Raw genomic sequence first — 21,951 nt, forward strand, 5'->3', positions numbered from 1 at the left:
GACCAGCCAGCGCAGGCCTGAAGCCACACTGACATGGCCTGCCTGACTCAGAGGCCCTCAGCTGGGCTAATGTCTCAGATCAGATCCTCTCCTCCAGGCCTCATGTGGCTGCCAGCAGCTGTGAGCGTGAGGAGGCCAGTGCGTCCTTGTGCTGCCTTCGGGTCATGTGACCCACCTTTTGCACAAGGGTTAAGTTTGCATGCAAACACACACACGGTAAGGCAGGCAGGCAGGCACGCACACACACACCAACACAAATCAGAGATCTTCACTCTATCTGCAGATGCAAGTGCAGCTCTGCACGATATTAGATGAACCGTCATTTGAATGAGCAGTGCTGACGTTTGGCCACAGAGAGAAAGAGAGAAATGGAGAGGGAGAGAGAGATAGAGAGAGATGGAGAGAGGGATAGAGAGAGATGGAGAGGGATAGAGAGAGATGGAGAGAGGGATAGAGAGAGATGGAGAGGGATAGAGAGATGGAGAGGGAGAGAGGGATAGAGAGATGGAGGGAGAGAGGGATAGAGATGGAGAGGGAGAGATGGAGGGATAGAGAGAGGGAGAGAGATGGACAGAGTGATAGAGAGAGGGATAGAGAGATGGACAGAGGGATAGAGATGGAGAGGGGGATAGAGAGATGGAGGGAGGGATAGAGAGAGATGGACAGAGGGATAGAGAGAGATGGAGGGGGATAGAGAGAGGGATAGAGAGAGATGGACAGAGGGATAGAGATGGAGAGGGGGATAGAGATGGAGGGAGAGGGATAGAGATGGAGAGGGATGCAAGAAAGTATGGAGGAGGGCAGCAGAGGAGAAAGTTTCTAAATGGATGCAGAGTCAGAACATGTCTCTCAGTGAGCAGTTCTGTACTCAGTCACCTTGGAAACAGCTGTCACAGCACAGAGAGGATTTATACTGTGTGTGTGAGAGAGAGAGACAGAGAGAGAGAGGGAGAAAGAGAGATGAGGTCACCTGGTTGATGATTATGTTAGTGATGTAATAGTGGAATCCAATCTTCTCAGCATCTTCATCATGTCGGCCTCTTCATCTTCCAACATCCTTCCTCTTCCTCATCACTCTCTGGACAGTTAATTACATTCAACATACACGATTTGTCGCTTTGGATAAAAGCGTCTGCTAAATTGCTAAATTAATCAGATGTTAACAGGTTACAGGAGCTGATCTGAGGGTCTAGATCGGGGACACTCAACAGGCTGACTCCGGTCCAGATCCAGACGCAATACAATTTGGACCGAAGACAAAATCAACATTCTAATTTAGTCAGGATCCAAGTGAGTTTTCATTGGTGCGTGATTTCCCTAGATGTGGTTTCTATCTTCCGTGTCCAATCCAAAGGTCCAGTCAGGAGCTTTAATAACTGTAACCACCATGACAACTCAACGTTGGCCGCAACCTCTGTGGGTCATGCAGGTTGTGTGTCTCATTCGCAACAACGCAGGCTAATTTATTTGCTGGTACCTGTATTTTCCTTAGCGAAAACCATGGCGAGACAAAACCCAACAAAAAGCGAAAAGTTGATTCCGAAAATCGCAATGTGTTTCAACCGTCTCATTTGCAATGAGACGGTTGCCCTTGTGTTGTAATGTGAAACGTCACTACTGTATGACAAAAAGCATGGACACTTTGAACAAAATTACCCCAAAATTCTGAGGTAAGGACCAGAAAAATAAACCATCACTGTTCCGGACCCTGGACTGAATGGACATTTGGTGAGTGGACCTTTGGGGTTTCTAATTGAGTATCCCTGGTCTAGAGGGTTACAGCTGATCTGAGATCAGGTGGTGAGAGATGGTTCTGCTGTGTCGTGGTGGTGGTGAGGGGTGGTTCTGCTGTGTCTTGGTGGTGGTGATGAGGGGTGGTTCTGCTGTGTCGTGGTGGTGGTGAGGGGTGGTTCTGCTGTGTCGTGGTGGTGGTGATGAGGGGTGGTTCTGCTGTGTCGTGGTGGTGGTGATGAGGGGTGGTTCTGCTGTGTCGTGGTGGTGGTGATGAGGGGTGGTTCTGCTGTGTCGTGGTGGTGGTGAGGGGTGGTTCTGCTGTGTCGTGGTGGTGGTGAGGGGTGGTTCTGCTGTGTCGTGGTGGTGGTGATGAGGGGTGGTTCTGCTGTGTCGTGGTGGTGGTGATGAGGGGTGGTTCTGCTGTGTCGTGGTGGTGGTGGTGAGGGGTGGTTCTGCTGTGTCGTGGTGGTGGTGAGGGGTGGTTCTGCTGTGTCGTGGTGGTGGTGATGAGGGGTGGTTCTGCTGTGTCGTGGTGGTGGTGATGAGGGGTGGTTCTGCTGTGTCGTGGTGGTGGTGAGGGGTGGTTCTGCTGTGTCGTGGTGGTGGTGAGGGGTGGTTCTGCTGTGTCGTGGTGGTGGTGGTGAGGGGTGGTTCTGCTGTGTCGTGGTGGTGGTGGTGAGGGGTGGTTCTGCTGTGTCGTGGTGGTGAGGATGGTTCTGCTGGGTCGTGGTGGTGGTGGTGAGGGGTGGTTCTGCTGTGTCGTGGTGGTGGTGAGGGGTGGTTCTGCTGTGTCGTGGTGGTGATGAGGGGTGGTTCTGCTGTGTCGTGGTGGTGGTGAGGGGTGGTTCTGCTGTGTCGTGGTGGTGGTGGTGAGGGGTGGTTCTGCTGTGTCGTGGTGGTGGTGAGGGGTGGTTCTGCTGTGTCGTGGTGGTGGTGAGGGGTGGTTCTGCTGTGTCGTGGTGGTGGTGAGGGGTGGTTCTGCTGTGTCGTGGTGGTGGTGAGGGGTGGTTCTGCTGTGTCGTGGTGGTGATGAGGGGTGGTTCTGCTGGGTCGTGGTGGTGGTGAGGGGTGGTTCTGCTGGGTCGTGGTGGTGGTGAGGGGTGGTTCTGCTGTGTCGTGGTGGTGGTGAGGGGTGGTTCTGCTGTGTCGTGGTGGTGGTGAGGGGTGGTTCTGCTGGGTCGTGGTGGTGGTGAGGGGTGGTTCTGCTGTGTCGGGGTGGTGGTGGTGAGGGGTGGTTCTGCTGGGTCGTGGTGGTGGTGAGGGGTGGTTCTGCTGGGTCGTGGTGGTGGTGGTGAGGGGTGGTTCTGCTGTGTCGTGGTGGTGGTGAGGGGTGGTTCTGCTGTGTCGTGGTGGTGGTGAGGGGTGGTTCTGCTGTGTCGTGGTGGTGGTGAGGGGTGGTTCTGCTGTGTCGTGGTGGTGGTGAGGGGTGGTTCTGCTGTGTCGTGGTGGTGGTGAGGGGTGGTTCTGCTGTGTCGTGGTGGTGGTGGTGAGGGGTGGTTCTGCTGTGTCGTGGTGGTGGTGGTGAGGGGTGGTTCTGCTGGGTCGTGGTGGTGGTGGTGAGGGGTGGTTCTGCTGTGTCGTGGTGGTGGTGGTGAGGGGTGGTTCTGCTGGGTCGTGGTGGTGGTGGTGAGGGGTGGTTCTGCTGTGTCGTGGTGGTGGTGAGGGGTGGTTCTGCTGTGTCGTGGTGGTGGTGAGGGGTGGTTCTGCTGTGTCGTGGTGGTGGTGGTGAGGGGTGGTTCTGCTGTGTCGTGGTGGTGGTGGTGAGGGGTGGTTCTGCTGTGTCGTGGTGGTGGTGAGGGGTGGTTCTGCTGTGTCGTGGTGGTGAGGGGTGGTTCTGCTGGGTCGTGGTGGTGGTGGTGAGGGGTGGTTCTGCTGTGTCGTGGTGGTGGTGATGAGGGGTGGTTCTGCTGTGTCGTGGTGGTGGTGATGAGGGGTGGTTCTGCTGTGTCGTGGTGGTGGTGGTGAGGGGTGGTTCTGCTGGGTCGTGGTGGTGGTGAGGGGTGGTTCTGCTGTGTCGTGGTGGTGGTGAGGGGTGGTTCTGCTGTGTCGTGGTGGTGGTGAGGGGTGGTTCTGCTGTGCCGTGGTGGTGGTGAGGGGTGGTTCTGCTGTGTCGTGGTGGTGGTGAGGGGTGGTTCTGCTGTGTCGTGGTGGTGGTGAGGGGTGGTTCTGCTGTGTCGTGGTGGTGGTGAGGGGTGGTTCTGCTGTGTCGTGGTGGTGGTGAGGGGTGGTTCTGCTGTGTCGTGGTGGTGGTGAGGGGTGGTTCTGCTGTGTCGTGGTGGTGGTGAGGGGTGGTTCTGCTGTGTCGTGGTGGTGGTGAGGGGTGGTTCTGCTGTGTCGTGGTGGTGGTGAGGGGTGGTTCTGCTGTGTCGTGGTGGTGGTGAGGGGTGGTTCTGCTGTGTCGTGGTGGTGGTGAGGGGTGGTTCTGCTGTGTCGTGGTGGTGGTGAGGGGTGGTTCTGCTGTGTCGTGGTGGTGGTGAGGGGTGGTTCTGCTGGGTCCAGGGTCCAGCACTGCAGGATTCTGATGCGTGTGAAGAGTCTGGAGTCGCAGACAGCAGGCCTGTAATTGGTTGCTGTGCAAACAATAATCTGCCCCTGATGAGAAAAGGACTCCCCTCTCCTCTCCCCTCTCTCTCTCTCGCTCTCGCTCTCTCTCTCTCTCTCTCTCTCTCACACACACACACACACACACACACACTCTCTCTCTCTCTCTGTCTCACACACACTCTCTCACACACACACACACACACACACACACACATATATATATATATATAGAACCACTCATTACCAAACCTGTCACAAAGCCTGTGCAGTACAAATCTCTTTACAATACCAGTCATATATAGCATTTATTTACACTGTTTCTATTTACAAGATCTTTGTTTTCAAAATTTGTTTGTTTTTTCTTCTCTGTACACATTTTCTTATTCAAGAAAGAAATTTGGGAGGGGGGCTCAAGGGGGGGGGGGGGTGTAAGGAGTCCGTTTGGTGTTCAGAAACAATTTTACGTCTCTAGAAAATAATCTCAAAACAATAATTAACATAAGAAAAAACACTCCTGAAGAAAAAAAAAGAAAAAACTGCTAATTTGTTTGAACCCAGAAGTTACACTCATAGCCATGTCCATGGTGTGTGTGCCTGTGTGTTAGAGAGTGTGTGTTAGAGTGTGTGTGTTAGAGAAAGTGTCTCCAGCCAAACAACACCTGGGTAATCATCATCACCACCAACTTCATCATCATCATCATCATCATCATCATCATCAACAACACGGTCATCACCATGGTAACTCAGAGCGTGTTAAGGTCAGTCTGGTTTATCTAACCTCCAATAGGAGCTTAGAACAGCAGGAGGGCGGGGCTCTGGGCGTCACCACACAGAGACCACAGAAGAAGAACAACGTCATCTTTCATTAAGCTTCAATCATCAACAAAGTAAATAAATATCGAGGATTATATCTAAGAACTCTGAGTTAGGCACAACGTATGGAGACGGCGTATAAAAATAAAGATGGAAAAGTAACAGAGTAGAGGATTTAAAAAGCTGATTCAAAAGAATATACTTTGTAGAAAAACAAGAGAAGAGAAGCGAGTGCTGCAGCCCAGGAAGCTCTCTGAAGGAGCCGTCTGTCTGGAACATGATCTAACTCTGTCTCAGGAACACACACACACACGCCTCACACACACACACACACACCTCACACACACCTGCCTCATACACACACACCTCACACACACACGCCTCACACACACACGCCTCACACACACACCTCACACACATCTAACAGACCTCCAACACACGCCTTACACACCTCTGAAACACACACCTCACACACACACTTAAGGGCTTCATGCAACAGTAATGGTTCTTGGTAGAATGTCCACAGAGGATGAAAGTTCCTGTCAGTCCAATTTGGAGAGAGAGAGGGAGAGAGAGAGGGAAGAGAGAGGGAGAGAGAGGGAGAGAGAGAGAGAGAGAGAGAGAGAGAGAGAGAGAGAGAGAGAGAGAGAGAGAGAGAGAGAGAGAGAGAGAGAGAGAGAGAGAGAGAGAGAGAGGGAGAGACACAGAGAGAGTAGGAGGAACTTTAACCCTGTGGTCTAATCTCCGTCAATATCAGACTGAGAATACTATCTGTTCATATAGTCTGTAACCCAGCTATCTATAAGGTCCAACAGACAGACAGGTAGACAGACAGGTAGACAGACAGGTAGACAGACAGACAGGTAGACAGACAGACAGGTAGACAGACGGACATAGAAACTGTGAGTGTTCATATTAATGTTAAATCCATAAAATCAAAGTAAGGTTGAGTCTAGATGAGATAGAGCTCTGCACACACCCTCCACTCCTGCTGGGGGGAGGGAGGGAGGCTAAATGGGGGTTCTCATTCAGTAGCTCGATGTGTAGGTCACAGGTCGGGGGGAGGAGCTTGGAGGTCACCACTCATCTCTTGTAGTGGTTGGGGGCGTCGGCAAAGGCAAACTTCAACCTGTAGGCCTCGGCAATAGGACGCTTACTTCCTCGTTGCCCCAATGCATGGTGGGAAGGTTCTGCAGGAGGATCATGAGTCCCTGTAGGGATAAAAACAAGAGGAAAGAAAGAGAGAGAGAGAGAGGAGAGACAGAAAGAGAGAAAGAGGGAGAGGAGAGAGAAAGAGAGGGAGAGAAAGGGAGAGGAGAGAGAGAAAGAGGGGAAAGGAGAGAGAGGGAGAGAAAAAGAGAGGAGAGAGAGAAAGAGGGAAGGAGAGAGAGGGAGAGAAAAAGAGAGGGAGAGCAGAGAGAGGTTAGCGGCTGAGAAAATTCAGATTGTGAAGCTGTCGCCACTGGCAACCTTCAGCCTGGCAGAGCAGCACACACACACACACTAACACACACCTTGTCCTCGACACAGGTATTGATATAATTGTGTTGTGTGTTGAACAAGGTTTCCTATGACGACCTGGGGGTTGACAGACTGAAGATGATTATGTTTCATCACCTGACACATGGTTCACAGAGAGAGGAGAGAAGGATGAGGGAGGAGGAGAGGAGGGAGGAGGGGAGGAGGAGAGGAGGAGGAGGAGGAGGAGAGGAGGAGGAGAGGAGGAGGGGAGGAGGAAAATCTCAGTGTTGTATTCCAGCAGCTACTGCAGAAGTTCCCCTGACCTGGTCTGGAGATAACAACCTCTCTGACACACACACCCTGGGCTCACCTGTGGGCTAGTGTGTGTGTGTGTGTCGTGGCTCGCCTGTGGGCTAGTGTGTGTGTGTGTGTGTGTGTGTGTACCTGGAAGTCCTTCTCCTCCAGGATCTCCTTCCTCCAGCGTTCCAGGAAGGCAGCACATACGTAGAGGTGGAAGTGAGAAAAGCCCTCAGGCTCAGCCTGCACACACACACACACACACACACCACACACACGCACACATTTATATACACACACACATTAGAGGCAGGAAACAGAGAAGTAGGTGTGTGTACCTGGTAAGTGTGTGTGTACCTGCTAGGTGTGTGTATACCTGGTGTGTGTGTGTACCTGGTAGGTGCGTGTGTACCTGGTAGGTGTGTGTGTGTACCTGTTAAGTGTGTGTGTGTGTACCTGGTAGGTGTGTGTGTACCTGTTAACCCTTGTGCTGCCTTCGGGTCACATGACCCAAAGATTCATAACGAACCATCGTTGTGTTTACCCAATTTTACCCAATACAAAAAAATAATTTTCTTTTAACATTTGCAATGTGGGGGGTCTGAGACATCCAACGGTTAAAAGAAAATGCTTCACTTTGTTTTTGTACGACGGTGGGTCACAATGACTGATGGGTCAGAATGACCCGAAGATAACACAAGGGTTAAGTGTGTGTGTACCTGGTGTGTGTGTGTGTGTGTGTACCTGGTAGGTGTATGTGTGTACCTGGTAGGTGTGTGTGTGTGTGTACCTGGTAGGTGTGTGTGTGTGTACCTGGTAGGTGTGTGTGTGTGTGTACCTGGTAGGTGTGTGTGTGTGTACCTGGTAGGTGTGTGTGTGTGTGTACCTGGTGGGTGTGTGTGTGTGTACCTGGTAGGTGTGTGTGTGTGTACCTGGTAGGTGTGTGTGTGTGTGTACTTGGTAGGTGTGTGTGTGTGTGTACCTGGTAGGTGTGTGTGTGTGTGTGTGTACCTGGTAGGTGTCCCAGAGCCTGATGGTGCATCTCAGAGGCAGCCTCTCATCAGCAGGTTGTTCATCCAGCGGAAGGCAAACTGGAGGTATTCCACCTCATACTGCTGCATGTGGCGATGCACGCTCTCTGCACACGCACACACACACACGCACACACACACACACCACACACACACGCACACACACACGCATCAGGCTGGTTCTTTATCAGAGGGGAAGGAGGTAGTGGAGGAGGAGGTAGACAGGCAAAAGCAGTAGAGCTCAGAGAGTTGGGAGATCAGAGAACGGAGAAAGTTAAAAGATCACAGAGTAGGCTTGATCCCACATACACACACACACACACACACACAGTCACTCCACCACCTTGTCAAAGGAGCTATTCGTTCCTAGCTTGCTGAGGGTCATTTCCAGTCTGTCCCTGCAGAAGTTATCTACATACCTCATCTCTCTCTCCCTGCCTCCATCTCTCTCTCCCCTGGTCTCTCTCTCCCTACTTCCATCCTCTCTCTCCCCCTGGTCTCTCTCTCCCTGCCTCCATCCTCTCTCTCTCCCCTGGTCTCTTAACCTCCCCCAGAAAGAAAGAGAGAAAGCTAAACTAAGGAACAAGTATAAAGCAGATCTGATATCCCTCCTGATGTGATCACATGACCTGTCTGTATGATGTCAGTAGTATAGCTCTCCTGATGTGATCACATGACCTGTCTGTATGATGTCAGCAGTATAGCTCTCCTGATGTGATCACATGACCTGTCTGTATGATGTCAGCAGTATAGCTCTCCTGATGTGATCACATGACCTGTCTGTATGATGTCAGCCAGTATAGCTCTCCTGATGTGATCACATGACCTGTCTGTATGATGTCAGCAGTATAGCTCTCCTGATGTGATCACATGACCTGTCTGTATGATGTCAGCAGTATAGCTCTCCTGATCCTTCAGTCTGTCCTCCTCCTACTGATTGACTCCCACCTCCACCTGCTCTGCATCATCTAGTCCCTCTCTCTCTCCCCTCCACCCCTCTCTGTCTCTGTGTCTCTCTCTCCGTCTCTCTCTCTCCTCCCTCCATGCCTCTCTGTCTCTGTGTCTCTCTCTCCGTCTCTCTCTCTCCTCCCTCCACCCCTCTCTGTCTCTGTGTCTCTCTCTCCTCCCTCCACCCCTCTCTGTCTCTGTGTCTCTCTCTCCTCCCTCCACCCCTCTCTGTCTCTGTGTCTCTCTCTCCGTCTCTCTCTCCTCCCTCCACCCCTCTCTGTCTCTGTGTCTCTCTCTCCGTCTCTCTCTCTCCTCCCTCCATGCCTCTCTGTCTCTCCATCATATAAAAAATCACAATATTCGCTGTATCAGATTCTCGTGTCATCAGGAACCCGATCCCCATGCTCTGATTGGTCAGAAGGGCCGTGGCGCTGTGATGGGCGTGGCCAGACGGCTCACCTTGTCGTGTCATCAGACTCTGGAACACCTGATCCTTGAACACTACAGGCTGAAACTAGAGATCACACACACCACACACACTAGAGAAGCTCATCAGCCCTGACCGAGAGAGAGCGACAGAGAGAGAGAGAGCGACAGAGAGAGCGACAGAGAGAGAGAGAGCGACAGAGAGAGAGAGCGACAGAGAGAGAGAGCGACAGAGAGAGAGAGCGACAGAGAGAGCGACAGAGAGAGCGACCGACAGAGAGAGCGACAGACAGAGAGAGCGACAGAGAGAGAGCGACAGAGAGAGCGACAGAGAGAGCGACAGAGAGAGAGAGAGGATGAGGAGTGTCTCACCATCTAACCTGCTGACCAGCTCTTCCAGGGCCTTCACCTTCCTCTGGATCCCTGGCTGGGCGAATGTGTAGTTATCCTGTACACACACACACACACACACACACACACGGGCACACACACACACGTTATAGATACACATCTTTTTTACATGTTGTTTTGCTCTCTATTTGACCTCTCTCCTCCCCTCCCCTCTCTCTCTCTGCCCTCCTCTCTCCTCTCTCCACCCACACCCCTTCTTCTCTCCAGACAGCTAATAGTAGAAAGTATAGGCAAGTCTCTGTAGAGTTCATTAGACAGACAGAGACTAACAACATAACAGCCTTCAGTGTGTGTGTGTGTGTGTGTGTGAGAGAGAGAGAGAAAGAGACAGAGGGAGAAAGAGAGAAAGAGACGGAGGGAGAAAGAGAGAAAGAGAGAGAGGGAGAAAGACAGAGGTACAAAGGGAGAAAGAGTGAGGGAGAAAGAGAGAGAGACAAAGGGAGAAATAGAGGGATAAATAGATTAATCAGCTAATTTCTTTCTGTTCTGTGGAGGAAGTACAGTACATCATGTCCTTCCTGGTTCAGGACAAATAACAACACCAGCCTTCAGAGCTAACATTATCCTCCACACACCAGCCTTCAGAGCTAACATTAACATTATCCTCCACACACCAGCCTTCAGAGCTAACATTATCCTCCACACACAGCCTTCAGAGCTAACATTATCCTCCACACACCAGCCTTCAGAGCTAACATTATCCTCCACACACCAGCCTTCAGAGCTAACATTATCCTCCACACACCAGCCTTCAGAGCTAACATTATCCTCCACACACCAGCCTTCAGAGCTAACATTATCCTCCACACACCAGCCTTCAGAGCTAACATTATCCTCCACACACCAGCCTTCAGAGCTAACATTATCCTCCACACACCAGCCTTCAGAGCTAACATTATCCTCCACACACCAGCCTTCAGAGCTAACATTATCCTCCACACACCAGCCTTCAGAGCTAACATTATCCTCCACACACCAGCCTTCAGAGCTAACATTATCCTCCACACACCAGCCTTCAGAGCTAACATTATCCTCCACACACCAGCCTTCAGAGCTAACATTATCCTCCACACACCAGCCTTCAGAGCTAACATTATCCTCCACACACCAGCCTTCAGAGCTAACATTATCCTCCACACACCAGCCTTCAGAGCTAACATTATCCTCCACACACCTTCCTCCCCCCCTCTCTCCACCCTGTCCATCTCTTCTTCAGAGGTACTTGTATCAGCAATGTGAAAAAACAAGAGAACAGAGAGTGTGAGTGTGAAATAGTGTGTGTGAGTGTGATAGAGTGTGTGTGTGTGTGACAGCTATACACAGTGATAGGTTAGCTACTCAGGCAGCATCAGAGGCACACTGCTTGTCAATGAGAAGAACACTCACAGCCCCCCCTCGCCCCCCCTCCTCCGCCTCCGCCTCCCCCACATCTCCTCCGACCCCCCCCCCCCCTCCCTTCCCACCCACCTGTATCCCGTCCAGCAGCTGCTCATGCACCAGAAGCTGTCTGCCTCGATGTTCCTCAGAGCTGTCTCCTCCAGGCTGGACACGTCAAAGTTCTCCACCTCCTCCTCTGGACCAGGAAAGGGGGGAGACAGGGAGGAGAGAAGGGGGGGGAGACAGGGAGGAGAGAGAGAGAGAAAGGGGGGGGGAGACAGGGAGGGAGAGAGAGGGAGAGAGAGGGGGGAGACAGGGAGGGAGAGAGAGGGGGGGAGACAGGGAGGGGAGAGAGGGGGGAGACAGGGAGGGAGAGAGAGGGGGGGAGACAGGGAGAGAGGGGGGGGAGACAGGGAGGGAGAGAGAGAGAGTGGAGAGAAAGGGGGGGAGAGAAAGGGGGGGAGAGAGGGAGAGAGAGGGGGGGAGACAGGGAGGGAGAGAGAGGGAGAGAGAGGGGGGGAGACAGGGAGGGAGAGAGAGGGGGGGGAGACAGGGAGGGAGAGAGGGGGGAGACAGGGAGGGAGAGAGAGGGGGGAGGCAGGGAGAGAGAGAGAGGGGGGGAGAGGGGGGAGACAGGGAGGGAGAGAGAGAGGAGAGAAAGGGGGGGGAGACAGGGAGGGAGAGAGAGGGGGGGAGACAGGGAGGGAGAGAGAGGGAGAGTTAGGCGCAGCACAGCAGGGACATTCCTTGAGTGTGTACGATGACTTCTCCCTTTACTTCAATGGACTCACACACACTCCTACTCACACACACTCCTACACACACACACTCCTCTGAGGCCAGCTCCATCTGTCTGATCGGAGGTAGAGACGCCACAGGCTGTGGTCACACACCAGAGAGCTGACACAGCCAGTTAACACACACACAGCCAAACACACACAAAGACACTGTAACCAGCCAGCTGTGTGTGAGTGTGAGTGTGAGTGTGAGTGAGAGAGAGCGAGAGGAGAGAGAGCGAGAGAGAGAAGGGATTACATGTGTCTGTCTGTGTGCTCCCCTATCCATCCCCCCAAAAATGACACCTCCCCCAAGGCTGCTTCTCATTGGCTAATATCTACCAGCTTCCTGTCCAGTCCTGTCTGGTCCTAGAGCCTGCCAGGATGAGAGAGAGTGTGTGTGTGTGTGTGTGTGTGTGAGTGTGTGTGTGTAGGGCTGCCAGCTGTGAGGGTTTGGCAGACAGAGCTGGGTTACACCACCAGGGAGGTCGCCTTGCCAACCAGCCTCGCCATGCCAACCAACGTCGCCTGTACTGGCGGCCATGATAACAATAAAAAACAACCTATCCCCAGGAAGTGATGTCATCAGGAAGGGCCAGAGTGGATGCTTGGACCCTCTCTGTCTGTCTCACACACACACTCTCTTCCCCTCTCCCCCCCCTCCCCCAGCAGCAGCAGGTCAAACTGAGAGGCAGGGGTGACTAATGATTACAGATATTTCAAACTCGTCAGAAATTCAATTTATAGCTTTTTATAGAGGAATAATTAAGTTCATCTAAAAATATTCAATAACCCTGCTGATCCTCCGAGCATGAATCAGAGGGAGACAGGATCATTCCTCCCAAACGACCTGAGGTCATCTGCTTGTTAACTGGAGGGGGGGAGGGAGAGGGGGAGGGGGGAGAGGATGGCTGGGTGAAGGAGGGACAAACTGTGGGAGCAGAGAAGGATGAGAGGAAGGAAAGGATGGGGGAGAAAGAGAGACTAAAATGATCTGGTGCCATGATGTGTGTGTGTTGAGAGCGTGAGTGTGTTGAGAGCGTGTGTGTGTCTTGAGAGCGTGTGTGTATGTGTGTTGATAGCTGATCACAGCTGACAGTGTTCAGATCACACACACACAGATTAGGACTGTTTAGAGAGAGCGAGAGTGTGTGTGTTATCACTGAGATGAAACTCAGTGCCTCATGGTTCAGTGTGTGTGACAGGCTGTCTAGTGGAGTGTTTAGTGGTGTGTGTGTGTGTGTGAGGAGTGTGTAGGTGTGTGTGTAGTGGTGTGTGTGTAAGGGTGTCAGGTCTAATCCTGGACTGTAAACACCTATTAATGCAGCTCAAGTGTCTCTCTCTCCTACTCTTACACACACACACACACACACACACACACACACACACACACACACACACACACACACACACACACACACACACACACACACACACACACACACACACACACACACACACACACACACACACACACACACACACACACACACACACACCCCCAGCATGAGGACAGATGCTCACATAGTGTGTAGGTGTGTGTGTGTGTGTTCACCTATGTACTCGAAGACGTAGACGATGAAGAAAGGTGTGACCAGGTCGTTGATGCCCTGGACGTAGCCACTGGCTGGGTGTCTGATCGCCCAGATGAACAGGATCCTCTCAAAGATCTACATACACACACGCTGGGTTTCACACTCAAAACTACAAAACACACTTCACGCAAACACTCTGGAGTACTCAAAACCACTCAATAATTTACATTAAATATTGAATGTTCAAATGATCACACAATGTTATGTATTAAACATTGAGAGGAGGATGGAGGAGGATGGAGTTGAGGGTGTGTGTGTGTGTGTGTGCATGTAAAGCTGTCAGAGGTTAGCTTGTTTTCTTTTGCAATCAAACAACCCCACCCCTCTGCCCTATGAGTAGAGTCGAAACAATCCAAATTATTTACGACTTCTCATCTGTCTCTGGGGATGAACTCTCCCTGATTCTCTCCCTTCCTCCTTCACTCCCTCTCCCCCTATCCTCCTCCTTCTCCCCCTCTCTTCCGTCTCCCTCCTCCTCCTCCTCATCAAGTGAACAGACAGAGCTCAACAGCTTTAGGGTTGTTTGATTCGAATCACATTATCACCCGCAGGAAGAAGAGCAGAGAAACAGAGTGTGTGTCCATGCACTATGCAGTGTGTGTGTGCGTGTGTGTGTGGAAGGTGAGGCACCTCACCTCTTGGACAGAAGCTTGTTGAAAGAGAGGAATAAGGGGGTTAGTTCTTGGTATGTCAATGTGAATCTGGAGAGACAAGAACACATACACAGGCAGGTTAACTCTTCATCTGAGGAGAGGAGAGGGGAGGAGAGGGGAGAGAGACAATGCTGGTGAGTTGATTGTACTCCTGATTGAGGACAGGCAGACAAACAGACAGCGCAGGCGTTGTCCAGGACGATGGCGACCGACAGGGCAGCAGTGTGTGTGTGTGTGTGTGTCCTGTCTTACCTCCGTCACCTGGGGCTGCATTACCAGCCTGTCTGGACTCATCCTGGGGATGTCTATATGGATCTGATGGTGTGATACAATAGCTCAGATACTGACACACACACACACACGCAGGAAACATACACACACAGTCTCTGCACACACAGAGAGAAAACATATACACAAGCAAACACTCCTACATAAACACACACACACAGACACACACACAACCACATGTATGTGTCTGTGTGTGTGTAGCTGTTTGTCTCCACTGTGGTCCTGTGTGTTGACAGCAGCATGGAGAACCACTTATCACCAGATAACAGGATCAGTAATCCAGACCCAGCTTCTCTCTGGCTGAACACACACATACACACTCTCTTAGCTGGGACAGACAGGTGCTGGTAAAACGGGATTTGCACCATTCAGCCTGCAGACATGACTGCGTGTGCGTGTGTGTACCTGTCTGTACGTGTCCTGGTGGTGTTCGTCGTTGCGGGAGTCGTAGTACTGCTCTATGAAGCCAAAATACTCCTGTCTCTTCCTCTGCAGGGTGCTGCCCCTCCTCTCTGTGTTAGCAGGGAGGTACCCCTGAGAGGGGGGGGGAGGGGAGGAGGAGAGGGGGGAGGAGAGGGGGGGAGGAGAGGGGGGGAGAGGAAGAAAGGGGAAAGAGACAGCATATTAGCTTGAGTAGCAGATTCATCATAAAGATTTAAGAAAGATACACAGACAACTGCTGCAGACACACAGAGAGAGAGAAAGAGATACAGAGAGAGAGAGAGAGAGGGGGATACAGAGAGAGAGAGAGAGAGAGAGGGAGATACAGAGAGAGAGAGAGAGAGAGAGAGAGAGAGAGATACAGAGAGAGGTTTTGTGTTGTGATCATTATGTTGTTTTTGACTGGTATTGTTGATTTAAGGTTATCTGTTGTTGTGCTTCTAGCTTTGGCAATACAGTTGTAGTGACGGTCATGCTAATAAAGCTGAATTGAATTGAGAGAGAGAGACACAGAGAGAGAGAGATACAGAGAGAGAGAGAGATACAGAGAGAGAGAGATACAGAGAGAGAGAGAGAGATACAGAGAGAGAGAGATACAGAGAGAGAGAGAGATACAGCGAAAGAGAGAAAGAGATAAAGAGAGAGATAGAGATAGAGAGAGATACAGAGAGAGAAATACCAGCCATAAAGGACATCCTGAGTCCCTACCGGTCCAGTAGAACGTGCAACTGAGAATGTTTCGGTTCAAGTTCTCCAGTCAGGTTGTTCTGCAGTGACCTGTCTGGATTTAGTTACTTCCCTCCATGCTGTGTGTGTGCGCGCTCGTGTGTGTGTGCGTGCCAGATAATAGATGTTGTACTGCAGTAAACAACCAATCTCTGCCGCCTCCCTAACTCTCTCTCCTCCTCTCTCTCTCCTCTCCTCTCTCTCTCTCCTCCTCTCATCTCTCTCTCTCTCTCTCTCCTCTCTCTCTTATCTCTCTCCTCCTCTGCTCTGCTCTCCATCCTTTGAAAAATAAGCTGAAGGAATCAATTTGTGTAGTAAATGAAATCTTTATTTTCTAGCCAAGTACTGACAAACAAAAAATATTTTTACTTATGAGGAGTGTTTGAAGGAGCTTCTACTAGGATGCAGGATGGTGGTTGGTGTGTGTGTGTGTGTGTTTTGTTGCTGCTCTCTCCTCTGTGTGTGTGTGTTCCAGCTGTGTGTAGTCAGCAGGATAGAGAGGATTGATTGTGTGTTAAAAAGAAAGTCCACCCTTCAGTGCTCTGCTGACTCTAAGAGCTTCTCCCCCCCCCCCCCCTCGCACCCTCACTGATAATAACAGACAAGGTAGCTAGCAAATACAAGTTCATTGCAACTCCTATGAAATGCTTGGGTTGACTTGATTTGTCTCCCCTGCTTGACCAGTGACCGTGGTGCCGACAGTGAAGCGAATCTAACGCATTTCAAACGTGTAAATTCATCTGGGTAATTGATACTCTGCTCTGATTGGCCGTCCTGTGCTTCTTTCTAATTGGCTGACGTCTCTCCGATAACAGTTTCCTCTGACTGAAGCTCTACAGCGTTGCTAGGTTACAGCAACCGACGCACCAAAAAACAGATTAAACATGACCTGCAGAAGAAACAGTCAGCACCCCCCAACACACACCATATACCCACACACTCCAGGGGGCCTGGGGGGTACCTGGGGGGGGGGTACCTGGGGGGGGGGGGGGTACCTGGGGGGGGGGGGGGGTACCTGGGGGGCGGGGGGGTTTAATGAGTGGTGTCTGGGCGATGGCTGGTGCAGTCATTAGGCTGGAAAGAACAATAACTTAACGAGCAAACACCAAGCTTTCATGAATACATTAGCTGTGACCCGCAATTAACTCCATCCTCAGGCTGAGTCTGGTGTTTGTCTCTATAAATCACTGTGTGTGTGTGTGTGATGTTTGTTTGTGTGGTGTGTGTATGTGTATCTGTGCGTTTGAGTATTGTTTGTGTGTGTGTGTGTGTCAGGGTATCTACTTACTGATAGGAGCTTCCACGTGATTGGCCGAACCTGTCTTGGAATTCCAGACCAGCTAAGCTTCCGTAACTCGTCTGTAGAGAGACAGAACGTTCTAGAACACTGCTGATTTAAACACAGACACACAACGTTCTAGAACCCACAGGGAAGGTTCTGTTGAACTGGATACACATGGGAGGATCTAATATTGAACCTCCCTCCTCCTCTCCCCCTCCCTCCCCCTCCCTCCTCCCCCCCCCCTCCCCCCCCTCCTGGTTGAGCTGGTCTACTGAAGGCTGTCCAGTCAGACACACATCCAGGTTCACCCCTGCTGTGATGTCATCCTCCAAACACTAATACTACCTCTTCCTAGTGTGTGTGTGTGTGTGTGTGTGTGCGTAAGAACCTGGGCAGGTCAGTAAGAACCATGCAGCACTGAATCTCACTGGCCCTGCTTAATGAAACTATCTGCTCTGCTCCACACCTGGTCCCTGTGTGTGTGTGTGTGTGTGTGTGGATAGAGAAATACAGAGGGCAGAGAGAGACAGACATTAAGATAGAGAGGCCAGATATGTCTGTTATATGTGGTAAATATGTATACATAGAAAGACAGACAGACAGATAAGAGACAGAAAGAGAGGGAGGCAGGGGAGTTGAGCAGAGGGAGAGAATATTCTGAGACAGGGAAGAAAGATATGGAGGCAGGTAAAATGAGAGGGGGGGGGAGAAAGGGAAAAATGGAAGCATGGAGAGAGGGAGGGAGAAGTAGATAGGCAGAGCAACAGCACCCCCAATAGGAGACATGAGGGAGAGAACGTGAGAAAAGATAAAAGGCCAGGGTCAAATACAGAGGTAAGACAGGGAGGAGGAGAGAGAGAAGAGAGGAGAGGAGGAGAAGAGAGAGGAGGAGAGAGGAGGAGAGAGAGAGGAGGAGAGAGAGGGAGTAGAGAGAGAGTTGTATGACCAATCACAGAAAAGAGCATCACCATGGTTACAGATGTGTTTTGGTCATCAGAGAGACACTGATGTCACACACACACTCACATATATGATGGAAAACCTGACCCACAAACAAGGCTGCCATCAATCACACAGAGAGTGTTTTTGTGTGAGTGTGTGTGTGTGTGTTGATGGTTGAGGTACAAAAGAGACATACACCCCTAGAGGACAGTAGACTCATACATCTCTGCCACACTCACACACTCACACACACTCACACACACACACTCACACACACACCTCAAATGGTTGGTCTCCAGTGAAGTTCATATTTCTAGCTGTCATCATGTGAGGATCTAATATCCCAGACACAGCTCCATAACACCATAACTGTCAGCCCAGCCAGGACTCCTGACCGCTACACCCCCCTGACCCCCTGACCCCGACCCCACACCTACAGAACCCCCCCCCCCCCCCCCCAGGCTCGTACCCAGGTCTGTGTTGGGTCCGGCCAGGACCTGTCTGAACTTGTCGAGGCGCGACGCTTCCCTCTCCGTCATGACAGGCGTCCCGGAGGTGTTCTGGTCCGCCATGCGGGCCACCATGGGGATGAGGGGGCGGGGGGGCAGGGAGCGCTGCCTCTGCAGCGACGCTCGCTCCCCCTCCAGGTCTGCAGGACACACACACAGTCAGGACCAACTCTGGGATACAACACACACACACACACTAGGGTTAATTGTAACTGGAGGAGGGAGTGTGGGAGAAAGAGAGAGACAGAGAGAGAGAGACAGAGAGAGACAGAGAGAGAGAGACATAGAGAGAGACAGAGAGAGAGAGACAGAGAAGTGTAACTGACCTCTGGGTGAACCAATAGGAGCCTCGCTCTGTGACTTCATCAGACGTCCATCACTGTGCGCCTCAAACGTTGCCTCCTCCTCCTCCTCCCTCTCCTCTCCTAGCCGCTCCTCCTCCTCCCCCTCCTCCTCCTCCTCGGGACCCTCCTCCCCCCCACCCTTCTCCTCCTGCTCCTCTCTGGGGTCAGACTGGCTGTCGTCCAGCCTCTGCCTCTCCTGCTGCTTGGTGTGGTTCTCTATGACCTAGGAGACGCCACCACACACATCACATCCTGTCCTGCTGAGGCACAACTACCTACAACTACAATTAGTTCTGAAACTTTCCAGAACTTTATGGGATGCGTGGTGGAGCCGACCCACCTTGTTGGCCGTTTCCATGACGACCTGGATGTTGAGCTTGTCGGCTGCCATGGCGAGCAGCTGGTCATCGTCGTCGCCGACATCCCAGGCGTCGCTAGTGATGCTCTCAAACTCCTGGAACGTGGTGGCTTTCTTAGGTTTGGCGGGCGTGGTCTGTGGGGGTCTGGTGCCTGCTTTGATCAGGCTGGGGGAGGACAGAGAGAGAGGAGGAGGAAGGAGAGAGGGAATGATAGTTACACACAGAAACCTCTCTCTCTCTCTCTGTCTCTCTCTGTCTCTCTCTCTCTCTCTCTGTCTCTCTCTGTCTCTCTCTCTCACACACACACACACACTCCCACCTCCCTCCCACACACACACCTCTCCTTCCTCTCACACACACACACCTCTCCTATAGAGAACCTGTTTAAAAACAATCAAGTCACGAATCAAAACATTCCTGAAGGACAACTGAACAAAATCAGTTCAGTCACTTCATCTCAGATGGATCATTGTAAAACACGAGGGGGTGAGCAGATTAAATCACATTTTTAAAAGAACAGTTTGCGACAACCTCATTCCTTTGTGTATAAAAGCAATTCTTGGAAAAAGCTAATTAAAATTGACTTTTATTCCTTGTCTTTTCTTTGTAGCTTTGTTAGTCTCAGGTAGGCAGGTTCAGAGAGAAAGCACGTCCCATCACAGAAACAAAGACTTCCTGCTAAATCAATTTCTATTTTCACTTTTCAAGAAAAAAAAAAAGATGAAATGAAAATGAGGGTAAGTCCTCTGTTGAAATAACTACAGGTCTGTCCCCTATAATAACTATATCTTCTATATGTTCTTATATGTTCACTAAAGACTTGTGACTATCAGTCTGTCCCATAGTGCAGCTTCTCGATGGCTCCATATCCCTGCCTTACAGTAAACATCACAGAGAACTCTACAGAAGCCACCTGCTAAATGAATAGGCTTCACACAAGCAAACAGCCTTCACTCAGCATCAGAAAAGATCATAAAACACACTCCCTTCAGCCAGGAAACACCAGCGATGATCGTAACACCACACGTGATTCACTTCCTTGTTCCTGCATTCCACTCTGACCAATGGCCTTTCCCCAACCGGCCCAGCAGCTGAGTGGCTGAGACCTTTCACCTCACAAGCAAACAAGTCTTCACAGAGAGAGCGACACACACCAGCAAGACCAAAATGAAAGGTACAGGAATAGCATTGTCATGGCTACCTCCTGGTATAAACATGCCAAGCGTATCAACTGGATTTTCAGGTCAGATGAGCTGAGATGTTGCATAGAGAGTTCAACTCCCTGGATATGTGCCCATTATGTACCTCGTTCACTAACTGCAACACTGCTCTTTGAAGAGCCGCCAGGTGATCAGAGGTGAGGATGACTAAGGAGAATGATGGCATCTTGTCTGCTTCTCAAACAGGTGATCAACACAAGGCCACAGAACCCCATAGTGGCCTCTCAGAAGCGTCATAAACCCAGGTGTTCCATCTCCAGTGTGTAGATACACAAACTAACACTGTTTATAACGTGTAGAGCTGCCCAGTACCCAGTTTGTCATGTCAGGTATACAAAGGACTCATGAGGGTATATAGTTTATGGTTTATAGATGATGACAGACACTGGATAGCTATGTGGATGATGACATGTACGAGTATATAGTTCAAGGTAGACAGATTGGTACAGAATAGATATAGGTGGTTTAGAGTATAGAGTTTAATACAGGTAGAGTGTAATGTTTAGTGTATACAGATGTGTTCTGAACTTACTTGGCATGTAGTAGAGGGTCAATAGGAGGGTGTTGGGCTCCATATACATGCTGTATGCTGCGGAGAGGAGGACAAGATTAACCTGTTACATCGACGGACCGACTACCGCTTGGGATAGCTGTGGTACTAGGAACTGTCGACCAGAAATTCAGATTACAATCACTCTTTCCTCAACAATTAGTTAAGGAGTGGAAAGCTGTTTTAGCACTTGTTCCTAGTTGATGCTGGCAACACGGGTAAGGTGCCCCCATAGCAACCGTAAACATCATTCAATATTTACAGGGTCTCAGAGACGAGTTCTAGTTCGAACGAAACTAGCTCACTTGCTTTGCATCTAAAGACTTGACACAACCTGGTGTGTTTAACTGAAACTCAATAATACAGTTGGTTAACTAGCTAAATTACGTTTTTTGGTTAAAGAGTAGCTGTTAACACCGGCAACAGAAAAGTCTCGTTAGCTAGCTAATTAACTTCGTTAGCTAGACTACCATTCACTCAGCTCAGAGCTAATCACTCAGGCAGTTGGCTAGCTAGCTAGCTAGCATGATAGCTAAAAGAAGGTTCGAGTACATACCCAACTCGACAAAGTACCAGCGCATTTTTCCTGCGTTTTGTCAAAGCTAGATAATGTCACCGATTATCATATTACTACACAGAAGAGGCGATAGACTTAATCATAGAGTAAAACAATCAGGCATACTAGCGCGCTAGCTGGGTTCAGCTAATACAGCTAGTTAGCTAGCAAGTAGCGGCTAGCTTGGGAGATGGAACACGTCACTTACTTGCCAGGAACCTTTGCTGTGTTCCTTTTCCAGAATTGTTTTTTATTTCCGTCACTTGACATTTTTCTCCTGTGCCACAATGTTTCATATACTCCGCGGTCTGAGTGTTGTTACGGTTTCTGAAAGGTCTAATGTGTATTTATTTACACCAACTCCCCTCCTCCAGAACTCACAAGGCCGCCATGTTGGTGATGGCTGCGATCGCTGAGCAAAAGCTGCATGGATTGGCTGGCTCGACACTTCCGTGCCATTGCCCAATCAGAAGTGCGCTCCGCTTGTGGTGGAGAAAGTCGGTAGTGTCTGTGGCGGCTGTCACTGAACAGGCAACTGTCTGTGACTCTACTGCCGCAACAGTAACGGGACGGGTGATGATGAAGATGAGGAAGTTTGATTTAATGATGACGGTGAGTTAACTGTGTCTGAAATAATAATGTCATGTGATAAAAAATTGCTGATGTAT

General features: G+C 50.6%; 1 protein-coding gene and 1 long non-coding RNA gene across 2 annotated transcripts; both read right to left on the minus strand.

Moving 5' to 3' along the window:
- Positions 1-4,557: 4,557 nt before the first annotated feature.
- LOC136959974 (uncharacterized) lies at positions 4,558-5,666 on the minus strand. Its single transcript, XR_010878805.1, has 2 exons — positions 5,439-5,666; positions 4,558-5,379 (listed from the first exon to the last, which is right to left on the minus strand). It is a non-coding gene; the product is annotated as an uncharacterized lncRNA (long non-coding RNA).
- Positions 5,667-5,761: 95 nt separating this feature from the next.
- tbc1d22a (TBC1 domain family, member 22a) lies at positions 5,762-21,676 on the minus strand. Its single transcript, XM_067254224.1, is given in 17 exon segments — positions 5,762-6,236; positions 6,239-6,302; positions 6,997-7,092; positions 7,861-7,904; positions 7,907-7,987; positions 9,627-9,702; positions 11,133-11,152; positions 11,155-11,238; positions 13,374-13,488; positions 14,319-14,381; positions 14,760-14,888; positions 16,810-16,880; positions 18,215-18,485; positions 18,744-18,821; positions 18,939-19,122; positions 20,710-20,766; positions 21,492-21,676. Coding segments are annotated over 17 exon segments (1,557 nt in total). The 5' UTR covers positions 21,554-21,676; the 3' UTR covers positions 5,762-6,174.
- Between the last annotated feature and the right edge of the window lie 275 nt (positions 21,677-21,951).

This window comes from Osmerus mordax, chromosome 17 (genome assembly GCF_038355195.1).
Source record: "Osmerus mordax isolate fOsmMor3 chromosome 17, fOsmMor3.pri, whole genome shotgun sequence".
Taxonomy (NCBI): domain Eukaryota; kingdom Metazoa; phylum Chordata; class Actinopteri; order Osmeriformes; family Osmeridae; genus Osmerus; species Osmerus mordax.